The 26,559-nt window shown below is 38.4% G+C and overlaps 1 protein-coding gene across 1 annotated transcript; it reads left to right on the forward strand.

The window, feature by feature from the left end:
• Positions 1 to 745: 745 nt before the first annotated feature.
• Positions 746 to 7,614, forward strand: ackr3a (atypical chemokine receptor 3a). The gene is made up of 2 exons (XM_008400879.3): positions 746 to 1,016; positions 4,724 to 7,614. The coding sequence occupies exon 2, from the start codon at positions 4,796 to 4,798 to the stop codon at positions 5,930 to 5,932; it is 1,137 nt and encodes a 378-aa protein (XP_008399101.1). The 5' UTR covers positions 746 to 1,016; positions 4,724 to 4,795; the 3' UTR covers positions 5,933 to 7,614.
• Positions 7,615 to 26,559: the final 18,945 nt, after the last annotated feature.

A 26,559-nucleotide genomic window follows, 5' to 3' on the forward strand; every position in this document is an offset into this window, starting at 1 on the left:
TTCCTTGTGTTAAGCCATTCCTGAACCGGGGACCTTGGAAGCTTCTTACCCTGACTATGCAATACAGACGAGCTGAAGGCTGTAATTACAGCAATGTGAGCTTTCTTAGTACAACGGCAGAAAACAGGCAGAGGCCCTGTGAGTTGAAATGAACTGCACCAATGTGAAGATCAGACTGTGACTCAGCTTAGATGCACCGTCTAAGCAACCTTAAGTTGTTTAATTGAGTTCTCCAGCTCATCTGCAGTGTTAGCTCTGCTGTCTCACATTTATCTTTGTCATGGTTACTCACACAGTTACGGTTCATGTGCCAAGTCCAGCTGGAAAATTAAACCAGCATCTGGACAACTATCAAGTCAATACACTGTGTGGGCGAATAATTTTTTTTTAAACATTGAAAATGTGTAGCATTCTAGTTTTCTAAACATGTTAGTGTTTTTGTAAATTCTAAGCTACTGTAATAACAAAATAACACCAACAGAATGTAAATATAACGCTGTACATGCATTGAATTCATACAAGTTTCACTTTTTGATTTGAATGACTGAAATAAATTTACTTCCGATTACATTGTAGTAAGCTGATACGCTGAAATAGCGCACAGACGCTTTTACACTCTTTACTGTTTCACTAGAAGGTTCTGGGGAATCAGAGGCAGAAATGCTCGTTTCTGTTTTTTTTCTTTATTTTTTCTTTTTTCTCACTTGGCCGAAACTGGCTGGGCTGCGTGATGTTTTGAATGCCGGAGGTGATGCCATATCAATACGCAGCACTGCTGGGACCAGCCTTAGGAGGCGTAACTCTTTTTTTTATCAGCAAGTGCAGGTCGAGGGAGTGGATCACATTTGCTGCAGAAGGAGTGAGGCACACGCGAAGTTTTTTTTCTCTCTCTCTCTCGCTGCAGAGTGGAGGTTTCTTTGAAACACCCGAAGTAATCTCAAACAAATCTGATCCACAGACGAGAGACTGTGATTAAAAAAAAAAGGGGAAGACTGAAAAACATAAAAGAAAATCAGGTAAGCGTTCGGGAAGAAGAAGCGAAACTTTTTAACGGAGATGCTGCGACTTTCCTCTGCTTGCTTTTCTATAAATACTTCGCTCTTTCAAGGAATCACGGCAACTTTTCTAACACCTTTCTGCTTAACAAAAAAAAAAAAAAAAAAGTGTTGGTTGCAATTTCTGTCGCTCGTTTGTGTGTTTGCGCCATTTGTTTGCCTCGGGTCTTGAGTGAGACTTTGGCTTCAAATCTGATAAAGGTTTGTTGACAGCCTGATCCAAATCAACAATGACTACAATGACACTGTATGCATCCGCTGTGAGCAGCAGCAGGCTGGGATCGCTCGTTCCATTAGGAGTTCATGCGTAATAACGCACCCAGTGACACCTCACCGGTTATCTACGCGGAAACACCGGGTCCCGTGCAAAGAGGCCAGAGATTTTATCCGGGAGCCTGTCGATCGGGACTGACAGGAGCGGCGTCTGACGAAAACGCTGCACCTGCGCTTTTCACTTCTACCAGCATTTGCACATGAAACGAATTGGCGTATTGTGAAACAAATGACGCCCAGCCCTTCTTTGTAACCGCAGAGTGGGTTAAAAACGTGGAGAAAAGGAGAGGTAAACATACAGTGGGGAAAGAGGGAGACTTTATGTGCAGTCTGTTTGTTATCTGATGTTGCGGATGTCAGGAGGTTAATTCGCCTGAAGCCCGTGGGGCGACCTGGCACCTTCAGGTATTTTCCATATAATTACAGGAGTTCGAATTGCGTGGGATTGTCGCGGCTCGAACGCTCACAATTTAAGCGAATATCTCCCATCTTATCGAGATGATTTAGGAGAAGGGCATCAGATATGTGTTCAATCAGAGTTATCTCAAAGGAGCAAGTTAAAAGTCTTGCAATCAGTAAGAACTTCTATTGATACGGGCAGATTTATGTAATTAACTGCGAGGGGTTATGCAGAAATGTACCCAGACAACTGCTATAATAACATATTTGCAGAGTTAAGAGCTTGGATTTTATATATATATATATATATATATATATATATATATATATATATATATATATATATATATATATATATATATATATATATATATATATATATATTGTCTTCAGTGTATTTTATTAAGATTTTGTTTAAGAGACCCATGAATTATAAAGTTGTAGCCAAATGGCACATGATTTTCTTTTTCATTTTTTCCTTTTTTTTCAAACAAATCTAAAAAAAAAAAAAAGAAAAATGTGTGGTATGCATTTGTATTCAGCACCTATTTTCTCTGATTCCCCTAAAGGAAATCCTGTGCAGTCAATTGCTTTCAGCAGCCAGCTACTTAGTAAATAGAGTCATCCTGTGTGTAAATCACTCTAAGTGTAAATACAGTTAATCTGCAAAGGCCTCAGAGGTTTGTCAGAGAGCTTTAGTGAACAACTCTATCTATCATAAAGACCGAGTAACAGAGCTGACAGGCCAAGGGTGAAGTTGTGGAAAGGTATAAAGCAGGTTTTGGTAGCGAAACAATAACTCAAGCTTTTATCATATCGCGCAGCAGTGCTCATCGCCCCATTCTACAAAAAAAATAAATAAATAAAAATGTGCAAGAATGGTAGAAACCCATTCCAAAAGAGGAGTGAGCATTTTACCTCAGGGCTGCTGAATATAAGTGCGTGCCACACTTTTCAGATTTTTTTTTCATATAAAACTGCCATGTAACTTTTTTTCACACTTATGGAGTACTCTGAGTAGTTCTATCAGATAGTTGACAAAATGCAGTATATGACAAAATACAAAACAGGAACGACTGGACATGAATTCCTTTTCAAGCATGCAAAAAAAACAACAACAACTTTTACATGAATTCGCAACAGTCTATTGAACAATTGAAAAGATGAAAAATGTCAGACAGAAGACTGGGAGGAAGAAGGAAGGTATAAGTCAGTTAATACAACCCTATGTTTGGTATTAACACCCCCTGATGATTTCAAACTCATGTCTGTTAAAACTAAATGTGTTTCTTCTGATTTGCTTCACGTCTATGTAATCTGATAAATACTAAATGTTTTCTAAAGCGAGTGAATACAAGTTGGCAGACCATCCCCAAACAACTGCTCTTTCTATAGGTTCCAGGTGTCCTTTTTCAACTTCTTTTCACACACTTCGTCATTCCTCATCCTGTGTGACTCTGTGCCAATTATCACGTGTGCAGCATTATAGCCTCTCCCCACAGACAGATGTCTGACACGGTCACATTTCACTGCTCTGTAGCGTGCTGTGCCCAAACCAGTGGTCGGTGACCCTCTTTTTAACCTCGGCCAAAGCATTTTGCAGCCGTCAGGCCCCCCCTGCTGATCTTTGCACACAATTCACTCTGTGGGCGTACGAGTCAGCGAGGGGCAAACGGCAGGGTTAAGCCACTCGTGTTCTGGTTTTGATCCATCACCCCTCACCTCTGATCTCTCACACTGTGGTGGGCTGACAGTTAGCAGGGAGAGACATTGCAGGAAAAAAAAGCTGCCAATGCGGCCCAGGCAGGGGTGAGGCTCTCAGTGTCCAAAGGGCTGGAGACGCCGACTTCTTTTATCCGCCCGACTGCTTCGTTTGCTTACATTCGCTCCAGGTTTGAAATCTTATGTTGTGTTCCTGCTTTATTAGAATCAGATGTTGCAAGATGACGTATTCGGAGCCATGTGCAACTTTTTCTTTGATCATCTGGGTGGTGACAGCTGATCTCTCGCCCTCTCTTTTCCTGTCTCATGAGCGGAGAAAAGACATGGGATACAATGTGTTTTACAAAAACAAGCATGCTAAGGAAAAGAAAAAGAAAAACCTCTTTTAAAGAGGCATCGGATTTCCCACCCTCACCAGTGCTTTATCTTGGAATGCCCAGAATGCTCCGGAAATACACCGTGTTTGGATTTCTCGGTCCCGCTTCCTTATGTCCACTCTGCTCTCTCTGCCAGTGGAGCTAATGTAAACATTTATTGTGCTGCCCCCAGAGTGCACATCCATCATTGAAACACCCCACCATTTATGAGAGGCTAACAGAGAGGTGTTAGGAACTCATGAAAGCACTGTTTTAACAACTTAACCACATTAGGGTTTGATTCTTTGCGATCTTATATTTTACTAGCTCAGTGAGACCTCTTGTAAAAGAAAACATGGTTTCTGCAGCTGAATAACTCTCCAAGTACAAATGCACCAATCGGAATTTTCTCAGGTCAAGGTTTTGTAAAATACCTATTTCTCGTTAAAGAATTGTACTTAAAGAAAACGCATAGAAGATATACATTTTGTGTGTATTGCCTGTGCTTTCCTTAACACTGAAATCTTCAAAAAGCAATGTTTCCAAATTCATCATGTTCTAAAATAGGCAGAAGTTGAAAGCTCAAAAGGAAAAAATGCGCTACTTTGCTGTACTACATAACCACATTCCTGTTATCTGCCAAAAGGTGTTGTTCTCTAACACCTCTGCAACCTAAATGAACTGCAGACACAAGAGAGAATACGTAGAGGATACATTCTTTGAATCAGTAACTTTCAGTCTTTGTTCCTCAGTAACAGTGTTCACACCAAAGGCTGAACTGGTTGGAGCATTCACTTGATTGGCAAACTGGCCGATCAATATTAGCTTGCAGATCCCAGTCACCAGACAATGTTTGATGTTTCTCCTGACATCTAACTGCTTATGAAAACTTATTAAGTTATTTTTATGTCTTCACAGAACCCATTCCTGTTGGACTTCTGGTGTGCATTACCTCCCAGTAGTTTGTGGTCTTCCCCCCAGCATCACAAAATGAGCCTTAGCGCCGCCGAGCTGGAGGAGCTGTGGGAGGACCTCGGAGAGCTGAACGTCTCCGACAGCTTCAGCAACATATCAAGAGTGGATGTAATGGTGTGCACCACAGCTTTTAACCGCACTGCTCTGCTGTACTCCATGTGTGTCCTCTACACTTTTATCTTCGTCATCGGACTGGCTGCCAACGGTCTGGTCCTCTGGGTGAACATCCGTGCCCAAAGAGACTCCACGCCTCGCCACGAGACGCATATGTACATTGCTCACCTAGCAGTTGCAGATTTATGCGTGTGTGTCACTCTGCCTGTGTGGGTGAGCTCCCTGGCCCAACATGGCCACTGGCCATTTGGCGAAGTGGCATGCAAGCTCACGCACCTGCTCTTCTCTGTGAACCTCTTTGGCAGCATCTTCTTCCTGGCCTGCATGAGCGTGGACCGCTACCTGAGCGTGACGCAGCACAGAGAAGAGGGAGGCGCTCGCAGGAAGTTGATCCGTCGAGCTGCGTGTTTTGGGGTGTGGCTTCTGGCTTTGGTGGCGTCTTCTCCTGAAACCTACTTCCTGCGTGCTGTGAAGTCGGTGCACGGCGACACTATGGTGTGCAGGCCAGAGTATCCAGAGGAAAACCACAGGGAGTGGATGGTGGGAGTGCAGCTCAGCTTCATCCTGCTGGGCTTTGTTCTTCCCTTTCCAGTCATTGCAGTGTTTTACGCCCTGCTAGCCAGAGCTTTCAGCCGCTCTTCTTCCTCCTCATCATCATCATCGTCTTCCCATTTGGAGCAGGAGCGCCGTGTGAGCCGCAGGGTAATTCTGGCCTACATTGTGATTTTCCTGGCCTGCTGGGGGCCCTATCATGCTGCTCTGCTGGTTGACGCACTGTCACAACTGGGCCTGGTGCCACTGACTTGTGGCCTGGAGAACGTGCTCTATGTGGCCTTGCACCTCACCCAGTGCCTGTCCCTGCTCCACTGCTGTTTCAACCCCATTCTCTACAACTTCATCAATCGAAACTACCGCTACGACCTCATGAAGGCCTTCATTTTCAAATACTCAACTCGAACGGGCTTGGCACGTCTTATTGAGACGAATAACATGTCGGAGACTGAATACTCAGCTGTAGAAAATCCACCACTGATTTAAGCTTAGTGAGTCTAGCAGCATATGAACTTGCGCTCCGCTTGATTTATCTGCTCTAAACCAATCGAGCATCCTTTTCACAGACATCTGCTTTAGACCTTGAAAGACTTGAAAACTGATCAAAAAGCACTTAAAGCAGTTTATAATAGCAGCTGATTTACAAATCATTGTAGATGAAAAACCAAAATTGAGTGTAAATTGTATGAAATCATAGTTTTTTTATTATGTGTGTATGCTCTGTGGGTTAGTGTGCGTGTAGTGTGAGTGATGTATCAGCAGAATAATATCTTTGTAGTCTGTCTACTTTTGTGTATTTGTGTACATTTACACTGTCTCTTTTCTGTCGTAATGCAAACTCTTCGCACAATTTCTCATATTGTAAAACATTTCCTCATCATTTGCAGCTGAGCCGCTATCTGGCTCCATTGCTTTTGTCCTGCTGCCACATTGTGAATTACAACCTCATTTTAGTCAGCTGAAGCCTTCAGAAACAGGATTTTCTTTTTAAAATCCAAAAGATATGTTTTCATTTTTTTCAATATTTTTTTTTGTAGCTGTTGCTTAAGTATTTATAGCACTCCTTTGTCTGTAATTTGATTATGAACTGTAATCTCTGAAGCATCAGAGGTTATGAAGCATTAGCTAAAGCTTGCTAAGCAGGCAAGCTTTAGCTAAGCTTGCTAGTTTAGCTAAAGTTAGCTTACCATACCTTGGCCTATCAACCTAGCTTGAAGGTGTGGTATTTTATATATTTTTTGGTTGTTACTCTCTGTCTTTGCACATAAAGCTCAACATTAACATAAAAATAGTTAAAATGTTTCTAAAATAGCATTTTCTACTTATAAACAACAATGACATTTTTATATTGAAGACATTTTAAGATGGTGAAAGTGCTCTTTGGTCCCAGTCTCTCCCATTATTTTCTGAAACTCATCAATCTGGATTTATACGAAATGAAAATACCAGTTCACGTATTAACTCCTTGTAACCCCTTAACAAAACCTCTGTTCAAAGATTTTGAACTTTCTTTTTTTTTTTTTTCTCCTGCTTTTTTGGACATAAATGTTCTCCACTTTTAATTGTAGGCTTCTGCTGAGACTACTGATCTTATAAAGCAAGAATAAAGAGCTCTGTTACTGAATACTCCTTTATTACATAATACAGTATGTTTTGTTATGTCAGTAAATTATATTATTGAAAGTTGTGGCAGTTACACATGTCCATGTGTTAATAATCCTTCTCTGCCTGCACACAGGCCACAGACAGCTCACAGTTTATGACCTAATGACATTAATAAGCGGCTTGCGTCCTGTAATGGAGTCTGCAGCTGCGGTGAACAGCTTTACAATATGCCTGTCTGAGATCAAATTGCATAAATATCAATGTACTAATTCAGATTTGATTGTTTATCTGTACATGAACCAAAAGCTTGACACCAAGGGATAATGTTTATGTGTTAAACATTGAGAGTATTGAGAGATACATTTTATTAACCGTGCTATTTTGATATGATGTCGTAGTGGGTTTTGTGTTACACTTGTATGCCTTTTGCAAATATTTTATGTGGGATATGAAAAGAGCAGAGACACAAACATGTTTTTTGTAAGACAACAAGCATTCCCTTTGCATTGTAATGTATAGCATGTGTTTTGTTATATAATAAAAACAGAAAAGAAACAACAACATTTTGCCTCAATGTTGTTTTGGTCAAAAAGTGCACTTCTAATTTTAGTATGGCTGATACTGTGTTTACTCATTATGAGTCATGTAACATCTTAAGGGGTTAATGTGGTTTTGTAAAAACATTTCCATTGAGTCTGAGTTATTAAGTTCAAAATAAACACAAAAGGCATCAAGCCTCTTCAGGAAAAAAAAAAAAAGTAAATAAGTATCACTTTCTGTGGTTTATTCCAGCTGTCCCGGAAAATGCACGCTGAACTTTAGTCTGGTCATGGTTGAGTTGCTGAAACTTAGAGGAAAAAACACATTATCCAGTTACTGACACACACTACAGCAAAAGAGCAGAAACATGTCCCTCTCCTCTTTTCAAAACAACAGCGCAAATTTCTTTTGAGTTTCCACTTACAAAGAAAGACTTTGTTGGTTTGGAGCACTTTAGTTTGTGATTTGTCATGTCCACGCTGCTGTTGGTTCTGCTGCCTTGAAGTTCCTGGGCTCAGTCCCAGCTTGTGGAGGTTTTCTCTGGGTACTCTGGCTTTTTCCCACAGTTCAAAAAAATATGTTTGATAAGTCTCACTAGAGACTAATCAAATCGCATTAGATTGTACTTAGGTCTGAATATAAGTGTGTGTAGGGAATGAAAGTAGGTTTAATAAAGACAGTGCATTAACTTACTCAAAAAACAGTTTGTTTTCATGTAACAAATCATTTTCATTTGTTGCATGAAAAGGACTTTCATGCAACAATCCGGCTTTGCTGCAGGATTTCCATGCAACGATCCATGAAAATCCTGTCTCACGTGAGTTTTTATTGAATCTCGCCTTTCTTTAAAGAAAATGTGGCAGAGAATGGATGTGGTGTGAAATCTCAAGAAAATTATCTTAAAAAACACAAGCAATAAAAACTGCAATCCTTTTTTATTGCTTGTCTTTAGCAACATATTTTCATTCTTTTCCAAAGCATTTAGTCCCATTTCTGATACCCTTGAGACGGTGTGAAAGCTGTGCTAAAGGTTTGCACTGGTGAAACCAAGAAAGCACGTGTTTTTTGCGGAGCTGCTGGCACAGTCCTGCCATTCTGTTTCAGGTCAGGCTGATAAGGAAGCTGTGCGGGGAATTTCGAAGGTTAAACTAAGCGAGTGACCTGCTAATGATACCCCTCCAGTTTCCTTTATTTTCCAGACAACCTTGATCTTGCAGCACTCCTAGTGTGCACAGGCGTCCCTCTCCTTTCTTGTTCTGAATTATTTTCCCTATGTGAGACTTTCTCATCTGACCCCGTCAATACCTTCCAGAGGCTTTTTGCAGGTCAGCGATCCTCCACTTATTAACTCATCTACAATGAATACACAATGCTTTGTAGTAAGGTATGAAAGGCTTTGATCTTGAAAGTGATCGCCATGCAAGTGGATTTTAAAGAAAGAGTGATGGGTCCTAATTAAACCCATCTGCTGTGTGTTTGGAGTATACAAAGAATAAAATTAAGATGCTATAAAACTAGAGCGCTGATCTAAACAGTGTTTTCCCTTTTATCATTGAAGCTAAAAGTACTCTGTGTTGGAGCCAGAGACATATTTCTAGAGGCGTGATGATGAGCAACGTTATTATCTCAGTGGCCCACACATAGATTCAGTGAACAATTATGCATATCTAGAATGTATGAATCTAAAGGCTCGTTGGTTTGTAGGTGCAAGAGATTCAAGTTTCAACTACAAAATGGGGATGTCCCTGTGAGAACCATCGACTGTAACAAGTTACTTAAAAATATTACATGATAATATATGTTCATAAATGCATGAGAAACAAGGAGACATTTGTATGCAATGTTATTTTTTATGTTTGTTTGGGAAAATTGAAAAAGAAGTCTAGAGTACACTTGGACCCAAGGGATGACAATTTTGTTGAAAATGTATTTAAAATGTTAATTTAAAAAATGCTGATTTTTTGTTAACTTTGATGATTGGATCAGAAAAATAAATTTGTGACTTTCATTACACCAATTAAAAGTGCATTTTACACAGAAATGTCAACCTACTGAAAAGTTTGTCCACATACCGCACAGCGTATAAAACTCAATACACGGATGGATTTCTTTTTGGATGAATTGCTGCATCATTGCTGGCATGAAAATTATCGGGCCGTGACTCTGGTTTGCCATGACAATACTTCAAAGATTATTTAATAAATTATGTCAGGCAAGTTTGCTGGTCTATCAATATCTGATTTACTGTGGCTATTAAATCAGATATTGGTACTATTGGCAGTGTGAAAAGGGGCTAACTCATGTTAGAAAAGGAAATCATCACTTCCATAAAGTTTGTCAGCTGATGGAAACATGAAATGCTCTAAACTTGACAAATCACAGTGGACCAGCAGCAGATGAGATTGCTCCTCAAACCATCACTGACTGTGGAAACTTAACGCCTGCACCTCAAACTTCCTAAACTCTGGGACTTAAAACAGGATGCTAAATTACTTCACCTGAAAAGAAAACTTTAGAACAGTGAGCAACATTTTCCCAAATTCCATTTTGGCCCAGGTAAGACATTTGTGTGTCTGGTTTAGGAGTGGCTCAACACAGTGAACGCAGTGTATCCAGTGTCCTGGATATATTTATGTGTTTCCAGCCGCTGTCAACACCTTCTGAATCTCTTTAAGTTACTTGCATGAGCTTTGCTTCAAAATACAAGTTTTCTTGTATTTTCATTGGTCTCACATAATATTCAATATGTCATTCTAGGAAACAGTGCTCTCAGGCTTCAGAAAACCATCAAAATTGACCAAAATGCTTGAAGTGGAACATGTAAGCTATGGTTGTTTGTTGTTTAACTTTTACTGTTGCATTTACAACCACTGTTTAATCTGACAAAAAAAAACTTCATTTCTGTAAATGTGCCGATGCTGCAGATTATTTTTTAAATTGCCAATTCCTGGGAGACGGGGTTCCTCAGGGTGAAAAGTGAGGCTGCACTCCAGTTAAATGGCTTATATTTCCCCAGGAATGCAGTTATGTTATGAACTGCTGTGCTTTGTCACAGTTTGGCAGCTCTAATTAGATTATTGTGCTTTAAGATGTTTCACATGCAGACGTATCAGACCTATCACTGAGAACCTTTTCGTGACCAATCTCTAATGCGGTGCAGTTAAAATGCTGAACAGCCTCAGAGGAGCAAGCTGCAAGTCTCCTCTTTTATCACCTTGCCTTTAATTGCAGCTCTATGTTTTCCTGGAGCTTAGACAGCGTGCGAGCTCCTCGCCAAAACAAAGGAAACACGTTGAGTGAAAAATATCAGTATCTAAACTGCCTCAAGCATCAAGTCTGGGAACTGAGAATACCAAAATGTTCAGCACTCATTTTCCTTAAATCAGATTTTCTCTGATTTAACAGCAGTTACTTAATGGCCGACTATCTGCTTTGGTTTGATTTAATAAGGGGACGTAATGGATCATAAATTCTGTTAATGGAGTGAGGTTCTTTTGCTTCTCCTTTCACAATAATGGCCTCTATCTTTCATTGAGACAAGATAACATGAATGAATTATGAAATAGAAACGAGCTGCAGCGGCACAGAGTAATTTATGGCACATGGATTCTTTTCCGTCTTCCCCAGGAGGTGCGCACTTTGAAATTTTACGCAGAGTTATCCGATGATCCTAAGGCAAACATCCCTGTGTGGTCAAAGAAACTGTAATATTGTTTCTGGACTGTTTCCAAGCATGAATGCTGACTCCTAATATAGTTTGCGCGTACTTTTCTCCACGTAGTAAAGGACTGAACAGGGTGACATAAAAGGCTTTAAATATTTAATGAACTAGAGTAAGAAATCAGCAGCTGTTTTGTTGTCAGAGGGTGTTTTTAGTGGGCATATGAAGAAAACCTCATGGTCTGGGTTAGTTTAGCGCTCCACTACTGTCAGCAGGAAAGGACAACCCCTGTGGCCAGATGTAGGTCAGATGTTTAGTCTAAAAGAAAATGAGAAGAAGAAAAAAAGGTTTGAAGACAACTGAACTGGATTTTTGATGAGGCGATGAAACAATGCAGAAATGTACAAAGACATGCCTCATTTAATGTATACTGATTTAATTGTGATGAAGGCAGAGTCTTTAAGTGAGCTGGGAACTGTCACCAGTTTGATGATATGTCTTTAAGAAAAGTTTCCGCTTCATGCAACAAGACTACAACTCTCAAAACAACTCTCCGAAAGACTGAGCTTTGGTCGCTTCATAAACAACACCAAAGGATTTATTTTTCCAAGGTTTAGGATATCTCATCCAGCTGCAACTAACAGCTAAACAATGATTGATAGGTAATTAAAGTTGAGTGTGTACGCAGTGAACCCAGCGGATGAGTCTGTTAAGACGATTATTTTTATTTGTTTGTTATGCGTGGCTATAAACAGGCATGATGATGTTGGCCTGGAATCACAGTCAAATAAACAAAAGAACTATCTGGAATTGAGCATCAATTCAGAACAAACAAAATGAAGCACATAAGTTAGCAGATGAGTCTAGTAGTTTGCTATCATATCTCTTGGTTCTCTCTTAAAAATATGACATAACATCTGACTTCGTTGTGACCAAGGGCTGTCAGTCATTGTGTATTATACCATTATCTTGTGAAAACAATGTAATTTAACTGATAATGTTTGAAAACCTCAAGAACAGAAAGTATGGCTGAATATGTCCTTTTTGCTGAATAATTTAAACACTGCTCCACTTTAGCCTCTTTTGCCATTAGAACTGCTTAACCCTTCATGGCGTAGATTCAACAAGGTGTTGGGAATGTTTCTCAAAGATTTTTCTTCATATTTAAATGATGGGATTATAATTGATGTATTATGGCTCTGATTTGTCAGCTGCACATCCAAGATGCAAATTTCCTGCTCCATCGCATCCCTTTTGGATTGAGATCAGATGAACATGGAGGCCACTGCAGGACTGCAAACACAAAGTTTGAGATGATTTCAGCTTTCTGGCATCCTCCAGAAAGTAAACAGCAGAAGCATTCAATTATTTAAGTTTGTACTAATAGGCCCAAAGTGCACCAGATATTCCCACACCATTACACTGCCACTCAACCTGACCTTTCCATGCCTTTATGAATCACGTTAATGTCAAATTCCAGCCCTACCATCTGGGTCGAATCAAGTCTCATCACACCAGGCGACGCTATCAAGCTGGTATTGTTCATTTACTTAGCGTGTGTGAATAGCAGCCTCGTTTTCCTGTTTTCAGCTGACAGGAGGGACGATTGGAGTACTGCTGTAGCTCAAGGTATCAAGGTTCAATGTGTTTAAAGTGTGAACTTTACTGATCTCTTAATGGCATTAAGAAATATTTTAGTTTTTATTTAAGATTTATAAAACGGCTTGTCAAAAATGATTCATATCCTTCAAAATAATCACTGTTAAAAGTCTTTATGGGCATCACAAACCCTTCTTATGACTGCACACTTGAATGTTTTCATTGGTATTTGTTTTTACTTATCTTTGGTGATAAACTTCAAGTCCTTGACATTGGAAGGCCTCCTTGACATCACCCTGATCTTTAGCTTCCTGCATAGATTTTCTATCAGATTAATGTCAGGACTCTGGATGCATCACTCCAGAACTATTATTAAATTCAGAAGAAACATGTTGATAAAATTTAGATATTACTTTCAAGTGTTGGACTATTTTTTTTATTTCAGCACAAGTCATATTTCCTGACTCAAAAACTGCTTTCTTTGTACAGTTTTTGTCCTAAAATACAAAAAAAGAACCTAAAAACATCAGTATTTCTATGTGATTCAGTCAAGCACAAAGTTATTCCTAACATTTTGTAAAATTGCATTCACTTTACTTGTATCATAAGACAGACTTTAAGGAAATAAAGAGCAAGCAATATTTTAAGGTCAAACAGCTAACATATGCAACTTTAATTAATTACACCTCAAACTACTTTTCAGAGCAAATTCAGAATCACAGAATTTACATTCTGCTTAAAAATTTCTCAGCATCATCATTGCGTAATAATTTGGATTCATCGTGTACTTCTGCTAAAACTCCTAATTTTAAAATGGTCACCTGTTTTTTCAGCTGTGCTGCTTTAAAGAACTACAAACTTAATGTTGTTCATTCAGTATGTGTATCTGTTCATCAAAATTATAAAAGTACAAGCACACATAATAAACGATATTACAAGAAACAAATAAATAAAAAGGGACTACAATAAATAAATGTCAACAAATGGCTTGAACAATGAATTCATTTTACTCAATGATCAAAAAAGTAAATACTAATGCTCTGCTTTTTTTTTTTTTTTTCCACAAACCTCAGTCTGTCCGGTTCATTGTTGAGGGATGACATTGGGTTAGAGGCAGGCTTCACCCTGGACACCTTACCAATCCATCAGCAGGGTAACACAAAGACAAACATCCATGCATCCACAAAGTCAACTGAGAACCCCTAATTCACCCAACATGCATGTTTCTGGATTGAGGGAGGAAACCTAAGTAGCCCAAGTAAAACCAAGCAGGGGGGACATAGAAACCCTGCAAAAGCCTGCCAAACTGATATTTAATCCTTAGGCGTTGTTGCCATGAGGTTTCAGCAATAACCACACCGCTAAGCTGCCTGCATTTTACCCCAATAAATGTATAAATATGCAGACTAAAAGAAACAAAGGACTCCAGTAGCTCAGTGGTTGCTGTAGCTCTACTTGGAGAGAATGTTTGACTAAATTTCTAAACATGATTTACAGATAAAGCCGTGTTTAGACACTGTCTTTGAAATAAATTTTGCATGCACTCTGAATTATGGGAAGTCCTCTTCATCGCTTACTGCTCCACGGTGGTTTTTCAACCATTTCTTTTGAAAACCTCTAATCGTTGCAAGATCCACAAATGTAATGGTTCAAGGATGAGACGCATTGCTGCTCAGGCCCCATATTGGGGGTTGATTTATTCCAGAAGCCGTGCCCAAGCTTTGTTTCCAGTGTTTAGAAGTCACCTAATTCATTCACCATCCTGATGGTTTCAAGAGTTCAGCCCGATGCTCAGCCTCAGGTTCAGTCTCCACTCAGTCATTCAAATGGGACACTTGTGTCAGAACCAATATCAAATCTTCAGAGACGTTCTGAGGAAAAGAAGACAGATGCAAAAACAGCTTTGGGACACACACAAGTCCAAGCAAACCACTTGTCTGAGTTATTAAAGTCATGTCAGTCAGGCGTTTTATAAGGAATCAGTAATGCGTTTGGAGTAACTACCAGATTTATTATGAGGCAATATCTAACATATTAAGTTATTATCAACCCATGTCTAATTAACACTCCTTTTTTTTCTATTAGCATATCATTTGTAGAAAGTGGCATTACGGTTAGAAATTTACTTCAAGAACACAGTTTGGTCATGTTTGCTATAGTTTCCTGTTAAAGCCTCCCATTTTTCCTATATGGATAATAAACGACTTCCCAACAGCCCTTTGAGACCAAGTCCAGATAATGAGCTTATTTTGATTCCTGGGAATGAATAAAGGTGCTGACCTACCTTTATCACAGCTGTCACTGTGTGTTAACAGACACGGTCATGTTTGAAAGCAGGATTTATGTGAAGTGACAAAAAAACACAGCAAGCCTTTTGCTGCAGGAGATGTTTTGTCTGTGGTGATGTTTGAGCAGCCAAATGTCCTCCTTTGGTTCCTGTCTGGGGTCAGACTGTGGCATTCTGCTACATAAACACGCCTTGTTTTTTCAGACTAGACCGTGCTTCACAGTGAAGTCAACATGACATTACAGCCCCAGAGCAATTTTAATAAGGCTCATAAACATGCAGCTGCCTCCTTGTTCTTAAGTCATGGCACAGTCAGTGGATAGTTTGTGAAGCATTCAATTTGTAAGACATAAACTGTCCTCTGATGTAAGATTTTGCCATTTTATGTAGGGGAAGAAGCTCACATAGCTACTTTGCGGTGGTCCTTTATAATGAAAGACTACATCTTTGCTGTGATGTGTTTTGATTGTCGAGGCTGAAATAATACTTGCCTTCATAAAATACCCAGGGGAAAAACAGTTGCAGTAGAGGCTCAATTTCTGTACATTCACAAATTAAAAGACAGTACTACCTTTGTGTTGTGATTGCGTCCCATGTAACTCACTCAGAGTGATAACTCACATCCGTGTTTTATTTCTCTTTTTGACAAAGATAAATCGTTTTCCTCAGCAGGAGTATCTAAACGGGGGCCTAATATTGGAAATCAGTCTTCAGTAATAAACTAAATTCAAATCAATAATAAATTCTATTTATAAAAGAAGCTCAAAATCTATTGAAGTTTGAAAAATTGAATTGCTCTCACACTGATTTCCAAGTTTTGAAAAGCTGGAGTCCGTCTGGCCAGCCACGAGCCAGACGGACTCAATATGGATGCACATTTAAAACTTATTAAAAGTTGAAAAATAAAGGTCTGTTTGTATGACAATTTATAAATTTTTAAGCTATACAAAGGGGAGTTTTTTTTACCCCTTATTTAGCACAAAATATCTTGCTTTATCAAAAGGGATTTTTGTTGTTGTGTAAAACAGAATTGTGGAGATTTTTTTATTTGGTTGTATTTGCTAATGATAAATAGCAAAGTATCAAGGTACAAAAAGAAACAAATTGGAATCAGTTTTCTATTTGTACCTTGAAAATGCACTCAATAATTGTTCTGGTGTCCCCTACTTGTAGCAATTCAAGCTGATGATGATATTTCATAGGTTTTGTTCTGGCTCCAAACACTAGAGGAACATGCTTTGCTCCCAGAGTATCTTCCTCAAGCTGAATTATTTCTATACTTTTGAGTAGGAAGCCCTAATGTAGCATAAGTTGCATCTTGTTCTGGCTCCTGATGACTCTTTTGTTATTGTCTCATTAAGAGAAGTTTCCTGAAGTGCCAGGCAAATGCTAGCATGTTTCCTCACTGTTTAGATATGTCCTGTTGATAAGTTGGTCCATTACACATTTTAGTGCAGTTACAATGTTTTTTTGGGGTTTTTTTTGTCTCACTTCATGACGTTAGACTTTTGTTTTGGATCTCATAACAATTAATGAGTAATCTTTCCACTGCTAAAATTCAAAAGTCCAAGAAAGCAGAAAACATCAACTTGTTTTTTTTCTCACAGCTTTTATACACATTGCTGTATAAATTGGAGCTATGGTTCCTGACATGTTGCTAAGTTTTCATAAACACGTTTTTTTTTCTTCATTGTTTAAATATTAACTTTTGCATGTGTGCATATGTGCTCCCTTGGGCCACAATATATAGAGCTGTCTGAACATAATGTTTCAGATCAAAAGGAAAAAACATGGAAATTCCCCCGACGCTATTCTTTCCAGCTTTTCCCTCCACACAGTGCAGCAATTTGTCGGCATTCTGATATTCTCATTATAACATTCCAACCACTGAAGATATGTATTGTTTAAACATGTGTCAATGCCCTGTCACGTACCACAAAACCCAATTCAACGTGTGTTGTGCGCGTTGTCGAAGACGTCGTTGAGCTTATTTTACTTGTGTCTGGGAACGATTACACCTGAAGGCTTGTGCACTTCAAATGTAAAGCAATATCCCCATGCTGCTTAATTAGAGTGAAAAAAGAAGATGATGGCAGAAATTATTGACTATAATTGGCTGTGAATGAAAAGTATATTCAATACCTGCTTTTTCGATCACGTGGACGTTTTGAGAGAAAATCAAAGACCTGTAAAATGCTTTGACCGTGGTTCAGCTGACATAAAAAAAAAACAAAAAAAAACAATGTTGGAGAATCAAGCCTCTTGCCAACTGCGGTTCAGAAATGTGTGCGCCAGTTAGATTGATTGGTCATGTTATTCATAGCGGAACCTGATTGCTGGCTGGTTCCTGTTCTACAGAAATTCATTACACTTGTCGAAAACGCACACCAACTCAACAGTGATTAGCTCTGATTACGTGTTTAGATCTGTCTAGGACCAACAGGGAAAAATAAAAAATATATATATTTTAGTCGTTTCATCTATTCCTCCTCCAGGTTTATTGCTTGAGCATCACGCAGAAACGCTGTGTGTGATATCACTTTACGGGGAGTTTCTCAAGTCATCACTGACACACAAAGAAAATTCACACCCTGAGGTAAAAACGAATGTCTCCACGTCATTCAACCACCACCTTCGAGAGAGACTTGGCTGCTTGTCATCTTCCATCACACTGCAGTTGCTGGCTGCTGCCGGAGACCAGCTTCCACAGCGTTGCTACTGACTCACTCTACCCAGCCTGCAAAGCGTTGTTTTAGTTACAGGCTCCCTCCGGCTTAAAAAGAAAATGTGATTTATGCCATGCATGTTCCTGCGAAAAAAGAAAAAAAAAAATAATGAGCAACCGTATACACACCCACAAAAACAAAAACCAGACTTCTGTAAGCAAAGAAATGTCTCAAAGACTGAAATTTCCCACTTTCAACAGACTGCTTTCTCTGTAATTTTAAATATGTATGAAAAGAGGAATTATATTTGCTTTCCTTGGATTAGTTTCAAAAGCCTTGATAAACTTTTACTTGGCTTCACAAATGAATTTGTGAGGGAACTCTTGAGAAATAAAACAGGAGGAGTGAGATGGATAGGGGAGGAAGTGGTTGTATCCGGTGGGTGTCAGGCCAGTTAAGGGTGTGCCAGATCACAGTTTCCACACCCAGTCTGACACCAAGTCTTACAACTGACTGAATGAAAATATGAAATGGATTGTATTTCCCTCCCTGGCATTCTGTTGTAAAGGCCATGTTTTCAAAGCCTTAGCAGAGGATTTCTCCTCTTTTTTTTGCCGCAGTCGTTTGCTTAAAGAGAGACAAAGAGCTTCAGGAGAATCTTTAAACATGAATTTGGAATAAATACTACAATAATTAAAATAATGAAAGGTAGTGTACAATTAAATGACAACAGATTGATTACATAATTCAATGAAATAATGTAAACATATGTATAGAATGATCTCTTTCAAGTGTTTCTTGCTGTTTATTCCAATTATTTTTTTAGGTTAACTTACAGATAATAAAAACCCAAATTATAGGTTCTCTCAAATTTTACATAATACATGCACTCATATTCAATAAATTAAAAATATTACAGAAAAAAAAAATATTTTAGTAACTCAGTTCACAAAGTGAACACATCTATGTATGAGCTATAGTTTACAGATGTGTTCAGGCCTTTATTTCTCATTTTTATGATGATTTTCCACTTGCAGTTAATTCAAACATGACATTTAAATCAGCATATTCCCTCAGACAAATAAAAGTTGAGTATTTTTGGATACATATATGTGGGCTTAATGAAAAGCATGTTTAATGTTTTTGATTTTTCAAAATATAATTTTGTTATAGGCAGCTGTCAGGTTGTGGTCGTCCTCTTTATCTCCATAGAGCTTGTTAGCATAGAGAGGCATCTAGTGCTTTAATATTTCTTGGTAGGTGCCAGTGCTATGGAGCCCATCTGGTGGCTTGGGATAAAAAAAAAAAATCATGGCAACGACTTGTTATAATTAAGTTTTTCCCACAAAATAAATACATAATTCCCACGACATATTGAGCCGTGTTAAATAAACGAGTCGTTTCAATGAGTTATTAAGTCGTGGCCAAGTTTTTTTTTTTCTCCCATGTCACCAGACGGACTCTGTAAAACGCTGACTTTAAACTTGATAAATTACAGTTTACCAATAGCAGGTGATCATATCATCTTTACACTGGATCACATGTGACTTAGATTTTGTGTCTCTTCTTTATTCCTTTGGACTTTGGATAACAAGCTTGAAGTGCAACACTTCTCATGCCTGAAAAGTTGTTTTTTTATTCTGTTTATTACAATAATCATATTGTAAACTGATATTTCTCTGTACATTTGAGTTTCTGGGCATTTTCTTACTGATTGTATTGTTTAAGATGGTTTTTATTAAATGTGATTTCTTTGTGCAGCACTTTAATGTGCATTGAATTGTATAAAAAGTTGCAATGAAATAAAGACTTTTGTTCTAGAAAGTCTACTAGAACACACAGTTATGCATTGTTATTAAAGTAGTTTGCTGAAACAAATGTATTGTGCAAGTTATTTTCAGAATTGTACTGTACTGATCTATTTGATAAAAAGACATTCAGATATTAGCATTTCATGTTTGACTCAGCGTACGTGATCTTGATATTTTTCTGTCAAGTCACTGTAGTAACATAAAGCATCAAACGGATGTAATTTGAGCACTTGGGCTAAATATGTCAGAATGATGACAGGACAGATAGAGAATGAGCGACACAGAGCCTTTTTTGTCTGATTTTATTGGAAAACCCCTTGATAAAAATTGAGTCCATTTGAAGAACAATATTGAAAAACATAAAAGAAAATTACAGCAATTAATTTGAGTCACGTTAAAGTTCAAGGTTCTTTGATTTGTTTCTGGCTCTTTACATGTCTGCTCAGCCTGGAAATTTAGCTCTAAAACTGGTTCATTACCTCAGTTACAAATGCAACTATTGTTGGTTCATGCAGTTCATGTGCATGGCTGCAATGCAACTTTCAGTGTTTTAAGAACCTTATATTGCATTGTGATTTTAAACAGTAAAGGATATCTAAAATATTATGTATTTCTCCCCTCAGGAACACTCCTCCACTCATTCTAAAGGACTTTCAATTGTTTTTCAGGCCAAAATAGACATCATGTTCTTTTGTACTGGGTAATTTGTTAATTTTGAAAATTCAAGTAAGCACTGACATTTCTGCTGACTACCACCAAAGGCAGCTCATGTACCACCAGCAGAAGCTGTACCACAGTTTGAGAACCACATTACATACAAAGACTGCAACTGTTTCTTTCAGTAATGCTGATATAAGCCCACCTGGACACAAAAGAGATGTACGAGGAGATGTGGGGTCATGAAGTATTGTGTCTATCGGGGGCTAGAAATATAGAAGTACAACAATAGTACTATAAAGTGCTTGAAGTGTTAGGTCTTTATAATAATCTGATTGTCCTCTACAATGACTAAGGAAACACAAAGTGAGCTACTCAGGCCTGTCAGTAAAAATGATGAGAGCAGGACTTGCACATTGTAGCTTTATGCACATTTCTTCTAAATGGACGCGGGTTGACAGAACTCACATAGTGGACCCCCAAATTTTTTTTGCGCTTCATCTAAAGTACCGATTCTAAAGAATGTTTTTGTCAGGTTGTTTAGCCCAATCCTGTCAGACTGTAATCTTGACGGATGAATATTTTCATTGGGGCAGAAATGCCTGAGCTAAAGGCTGCAACCTAAACTGGCCTTTCCACTCTGGTCTTACAATGGGTATATGGTTTGTAATTCTATAGGAGCAGAGGGGGTTTGAACAAACATGGCTTTCAGGGAGGAGGATGGGCAAGGCTGCGGTTTACCACATTCTGCTACAGTATTAAATAACTCCCCTTCACATGCCTGTCACCTTGTAACCAGTAGTGTTGGAATAGCGCCTGAAACGCCGTCCGTAACCTGCTGCCTTCTCCTTACGCCCAAACTTCTTTACTTGTGCAGTGAAACTCAAATAACCCATCGTTTTTTAAACTATCTGGTAGCTATTCAGAAAGCACACGCAGTTGTAGAGCTTCCAGGCATCATCCATCACCTCCGCCCACCAGTGGGAATTTTTTTTTTTTTTCTGTGAATGAGACATGCAAGCAACTGACGTGATCGGCACCAGGTCACAGACTGGACACACAAACACATCTGGGGCTGGACAAACACAAACACGTGTAAAACACAGGTCACTTACAGGGAACACACAGGTGCCTCCTTATGCTCAAACGCCAAAAGCCGCTTATTTCTCCTCTGGGTTCTCACACTGTGTAATTATTTTCAGGCTTTAATCCCCATTCTTAATTAAACCCTTGCGCGTTTTTCCACCCATTCTTACCAGAATCGTGTCCCACCTCTTACCTCTCCTGCTATGCGGATTATGTTTGCAGTACACTGTATAAATAGCTCTGAGTAGGTGGCCTCGTAATGGAAACGCACACATATATGAAAATCAAAGGCTCAGCCTTCTACTTTCTGTTGCTCTGCACATTAATCAGGACTTGTCTGTTTCACAGATGTGTGTCTGAGCACATGCGTGTCTGCATTTCTGAGGTGGTAAATGTGCGGTGGGGGCACCCATGCGTGTCTGTCTGGAAATGTGTGTGCGTGTCAGGCAGCAGGTGAGAACATATGGCAGATCGGTTTACATTTTTTCACAGGAGAAAAACGTCACAGCGAAAGTTGTAAGTTGGATTAAAGACGTTTATGTGAAAAGCACACGCATTTAAACTTCAACATTCTGTCTTTTATTTTACAAACCTACAAATAAATGAGAATAGATGTGCTATTGAAAAAAAATATCTATTTATATTCTGAGACTTTTCCTTTATATTTTCCTCTTTGCAGATCCCAGTCCTGAGATGTCGCTCCTGAAAAAGCAGAGTCTTTTTTTATCGATTTTTTGAAAAAGAAATCTGGGGAAATATTATATATATGTGTTTAACTTTTAGTGCTTTTCTAGAACAATATTTTGAACTTGTCACTCTTCGTTAGACAATCCTAGAATGACTACTAAGCTGAGCTATGTTTTCCCAAAATGCTTATATATTTTTCCTTAGGTTTTACGTTTTCCCATTGCGGTCTGGCAATATGAAAGCCAGATTTTGCTACAGTTCTCTCCAATATCTTACTTTCAAGAATGGTGAAAGGCTAATATTTGGTAGAAAATGATTGATGTCTCTCTTGAGATATTAGTGTGATGAAGGATTTTGATTTGATGTTTGGCTTAAGAAAATGCAACAAATCAGAAGCTCCAACACTGACAACTCTCAAGACTCCAGAGATGCTGACAAGAATTACTTGTGGCTTCAGATTCAACGTTCTTAAACTTTTAATCCAAATACATCACAAAAGCCTTCATAGATTCATTGGATTTTGTCGGAAGATAAATACTTAGATTGTCTTTTTACCATTATTCTATTTTGCTCTACTTCTTTGTGCAGCAATTTAATCAACTTTTGTTGTTTATAATTATGTTTCTAAATAAAGTTTACCTCCATTTTCCAAAATTATTCACATTTGGAATATTGACAAATTTTGACATAAATATATATATATATATATATATATATATATATATATATATATATATATATATATATATATATATATATATATACACTTTTTTTATTGTTTTGTTTTACAAACACAATCTGAAAAGTGCGGCATGCATTTATACCTAACTCCCTTTGTTGTTTTACCCTGAGATAAAATGCAGTGCAGCCTTTTGCCATCATAAGTCAACTTGTTAGTACATAATATGTGTAGTTTAATGCCAGTCAACATAAAACTGTTGTTTGAAGACCTCAGGGTTTTGTTAGATTAATGAAAACCAAATGAGCACGCCAGACAGCTCAACAGTAAAACTGTGGTGATTTTTAAAGGGCTGATTGTAAAACAACCTCCAACCCTCTGAACATCTTTCATAGGACAGTTCAATAAATCATCTCAAAATAGAAAAAGAATGGCACAACTACAGACGTGCCATGAAACTGACAGGCTGGTTGTCGAGATTGTTAATCAGAGAAGCAGCCAGGAGGCCTGATGTGACTCTGAGGAACTGCAGAGATTGTTCTTATGGGAAAATTCACCAAGAAGACACTCAAGAAATCTCTCTTTTATGGAAGAACAGTAAGAACTAAGCCGTTGTTGAGAGAAGGCAACAATGCGTCCTATTTGCATTTTCCTTCTGGCCCTGAAGGAAGCACAGCAAATATGTGGAAATGTGTTTTTTGTCACAGGAGACCAAAATGTAACTTTTTATCCCACAATCAGAATGCTGAATGCAGAGGAAAACAAACAGTCCACATAACTTTTAGTACAGCATCCCCACTGTGATACTGCATTGCTTGTGATACAATGGATTAAGGCTAAATGTAAATTTAGATTTTAATTTTGAAAAAAAATTGAAAAACAAACAAACAAACAAAAAAGCAAGTTTTTCCTACTGCCTCACTTTTATGCACTGTTTTGTGTTGGTACATGACATAAAAACCAAACAAAACGTAGGTTTGCAATTGTAACAGCACAAAATGGGAAAAAGCTTAGAATGTCTGAATACAAGGCACTATCAATGTCATCATTTGCAGTGTCTTTTACCTGGTCATTCTTATTTTATGTTATTTCTTGCAGGTGATTTAGCTGGTCTGCTTACAGAAAGGCCCAGAAATTAGGCCAGGGATTATGAATCAGAGATTTGAGTGCTGCGGTGGTGAGGGTGTTGGGACATTGTGGTGGGTCTGCCGGAATACACAACTGGACCATAAACTGAAAGCAGAAGTGCTCAAATGACCCAGACCAGGCCGTGGAGAAGGATAATGTCAACATTTAAAATACACCACTGTAGTTCACAGAAAGTCATAACATCGCTTCCACACGCAGCCCCCACAGAGAATTTCGCGTGTGGGTTTTTCTTAGCCACTTGGGGGCAGCGATTCAGTCGACATGGTGAGAATCTAAGCAAGATGTTACCGCAGAACACTCCTGAGATAACCACTAGATTTTGCTCAGTTTAGTTATATCATTATTCCAGATGGAAAACGTGGCTTGGTAGAAGTGGAAGACTTCAGAATAACAAACTTAGAGACAAAGGTTCAAAATATCGCCCAAAATATTTATTACACTTTGCTTAAAATAATGCTGATATACCAATTAATCAGCTGCACTGTAAAGGAATGAAAGGAAAATAAGAAAGTTATTATTCTGCTTAGACTCAAATTACTTATTGAAATTAATTACTGAAATTAATTATTGAAATTCTTATGCGTTTTAACATATGAGCTCAGTTTGGTGGACTTCACCTCATCTTCCTCAAGCTGAGCAGATGTTGTGCAAATTTTACATGCTTAGGCGACATTAACAAACACAAACAGATCAACTACAATCAGAAAAATCTATTTTTTGAAGTCATGGACTACAAATGTAAAGTTGAAACCAGATGTACAAGAATACATTTAACCTTTTCCCTGAGTGGCATTAAATCAGCCTAAACAGTTCAGGTTTTAAGTCACTTAGGATTACCAGAATAATGGATAAATGCCAACTTTTTTTTAGAGCATTTCTATTACTTTCTTTAAACTCAAAAGTTGGCAAACACAAATATCGATGTGACTTTAAACACCAGATGATGCGAGGAATTTGCTAGCTTCTGATAGGAGAACAAAACATTTCAGTTAAATATTTTGGCGTGACCATAAATATGATCACAGCTGACCATATTGCTTAATCTCAGTCTGAGAGAAGATTAGCGGCCACACCTAAAGAGGTATGGCCGCTAAACTAGGCTTGGCTAATTCTGTCATGACAAATGGAGCAAATTATTGTGAGAAAGCACAGTTTCTACAGGTTAAAGGGCAATATCAACAAATGTTAAATAAATATATGTAAATTTGAAAATTCCAAAGAGTTTTATTTATTCCGACATCCAGCAAAACAGATATATTTTTTGTAATCCTGGCTGACTTAAATCTGCAGCTTAAAAGCTGAATTTATAGTGAGAACACATTCCACATATTGCTTCACATACAGGTGATTTTTGAAGGCTTTTGAAGGTTGTGCTGGATTTTATTTAGGTTTATGAAAGTAAAGGAAGCAGAAGGTGAATACCTGCCGCACTTTTCAGATTGCCATGCACAAAAAAAAATATTCTGTGTCACTTTCTTTCATAATCATAATCATGCTTTACTGTGACAGACTGTGAATGAGCTTGAGCTGACGCTATATTTGTGAATAGAAGAAAAAAAAGAGAGACTACTATTCATGTGACTATCATAAACCTTCTAATATCCTCTAATAATCCTGATTTTTGTATTGATTTGACTCACAGGTTGATGACCGTTTTTCTCGTGAGCTGTCAGTTTTGGATGAAACATTTGTTTTTTGACCAGTTCAGCTCTCATCTGTGACTTTCACTTTCCACATCAGCAGCTGGCCACACTGACAGTAATATTTTTTGGGATTTTGATTTGGATCTGACTGGGTGGAATTTCTCAATAGGAGGACATTTTTTTGGTTTCCAAACCATTTCTGAGATTGCTTGAAATCTCTGGTATGCTGTGTAGAAACACTAGCCAGGGTGTCTGGGTTCTGATGTAAAAAAAACAAACTCCAATATCTTGGGAATTTTGTTGTTTTTAAATGAAGATTGCTTTTGTCAAACTTTGAAAAAACAAACAAACACATTTTAGATAAATATGATCACAGCTGACTGTGTCACTCCTTGCTTTTTGCAGTGCTGGAATTGTCATGGGTGTGCTTTTTTCTGATTTTCTGATTCAGAACATTCCTTAGAGTGTTATGATCCTACAGCAATAAATTAGGGACAAGCAAGTTTAGTGGAGAGAGAAGACAACTTGCATGTATCAGTTGTTCACACATTTTTTCAAAACTTTGGGTCTGCCTTGAAAAAGTCAAGAAAACTTGACTACGTCTTCATCTTCAACAGATTCTGCGGCTTTGTGCGGCTTCCCTCAATTTATGTTCTGTCTAAAACTGGAGATGCCTCTGGTGCCTAAGAAAAACGCCCAGCAAGTGTTTTTTGTTTTCACCACCATGGGAGAGATACTTCTTCACGTTTGGCTCATAAAGGAATAGGGTGGGTCCCCCCCCCCCGCAAGTGTTGCTCTGTAGAGTTGTTGTTGCTCAAAGACATCGGTCAGTGTGTTACGAGCAGCAGACAACTCCCTGAACAACTTTAGTTTGGAGAAACAAATATTCCTGAAGACCTGAGGGTTGACCTAATGACCTGTCAGTTCCAGAGCAGGTAAATATCACATGCTGATGAATTTGGTAAATTTTGATAACAACTCCACAGATTCCTACTGCAAAAATACCAAAACTATCTCTTTAATGTGCGTATATCATACTTTAG

The sequence above is a fragment of the Poecilia reticulata genome, chromosome 2 (genome assembly GCF_904066995.2).
Source record: "Poecilia reticulata chromosome 2, P_reticulata-male-v2, whole genome shotgun sequence".
Taxonomy (NCBI): domain Eukaryota; kingdom Metazoa; phylum Chordata; class Actinopteri; order Cyprinodontiformes; family Poeciliidae; genus Poecilia; species Poecilia reticulata.

Bases quoted from the DNA above. Each gene is read 5' to 3' on its own strand.
- ackr3a (XM_008400879.3), top strand. From the start codon at position 4,796: ATGAGCCTTAGCGCCGCCGAGCTGGAGGAGCTGTGGGAGGACCTCGGA.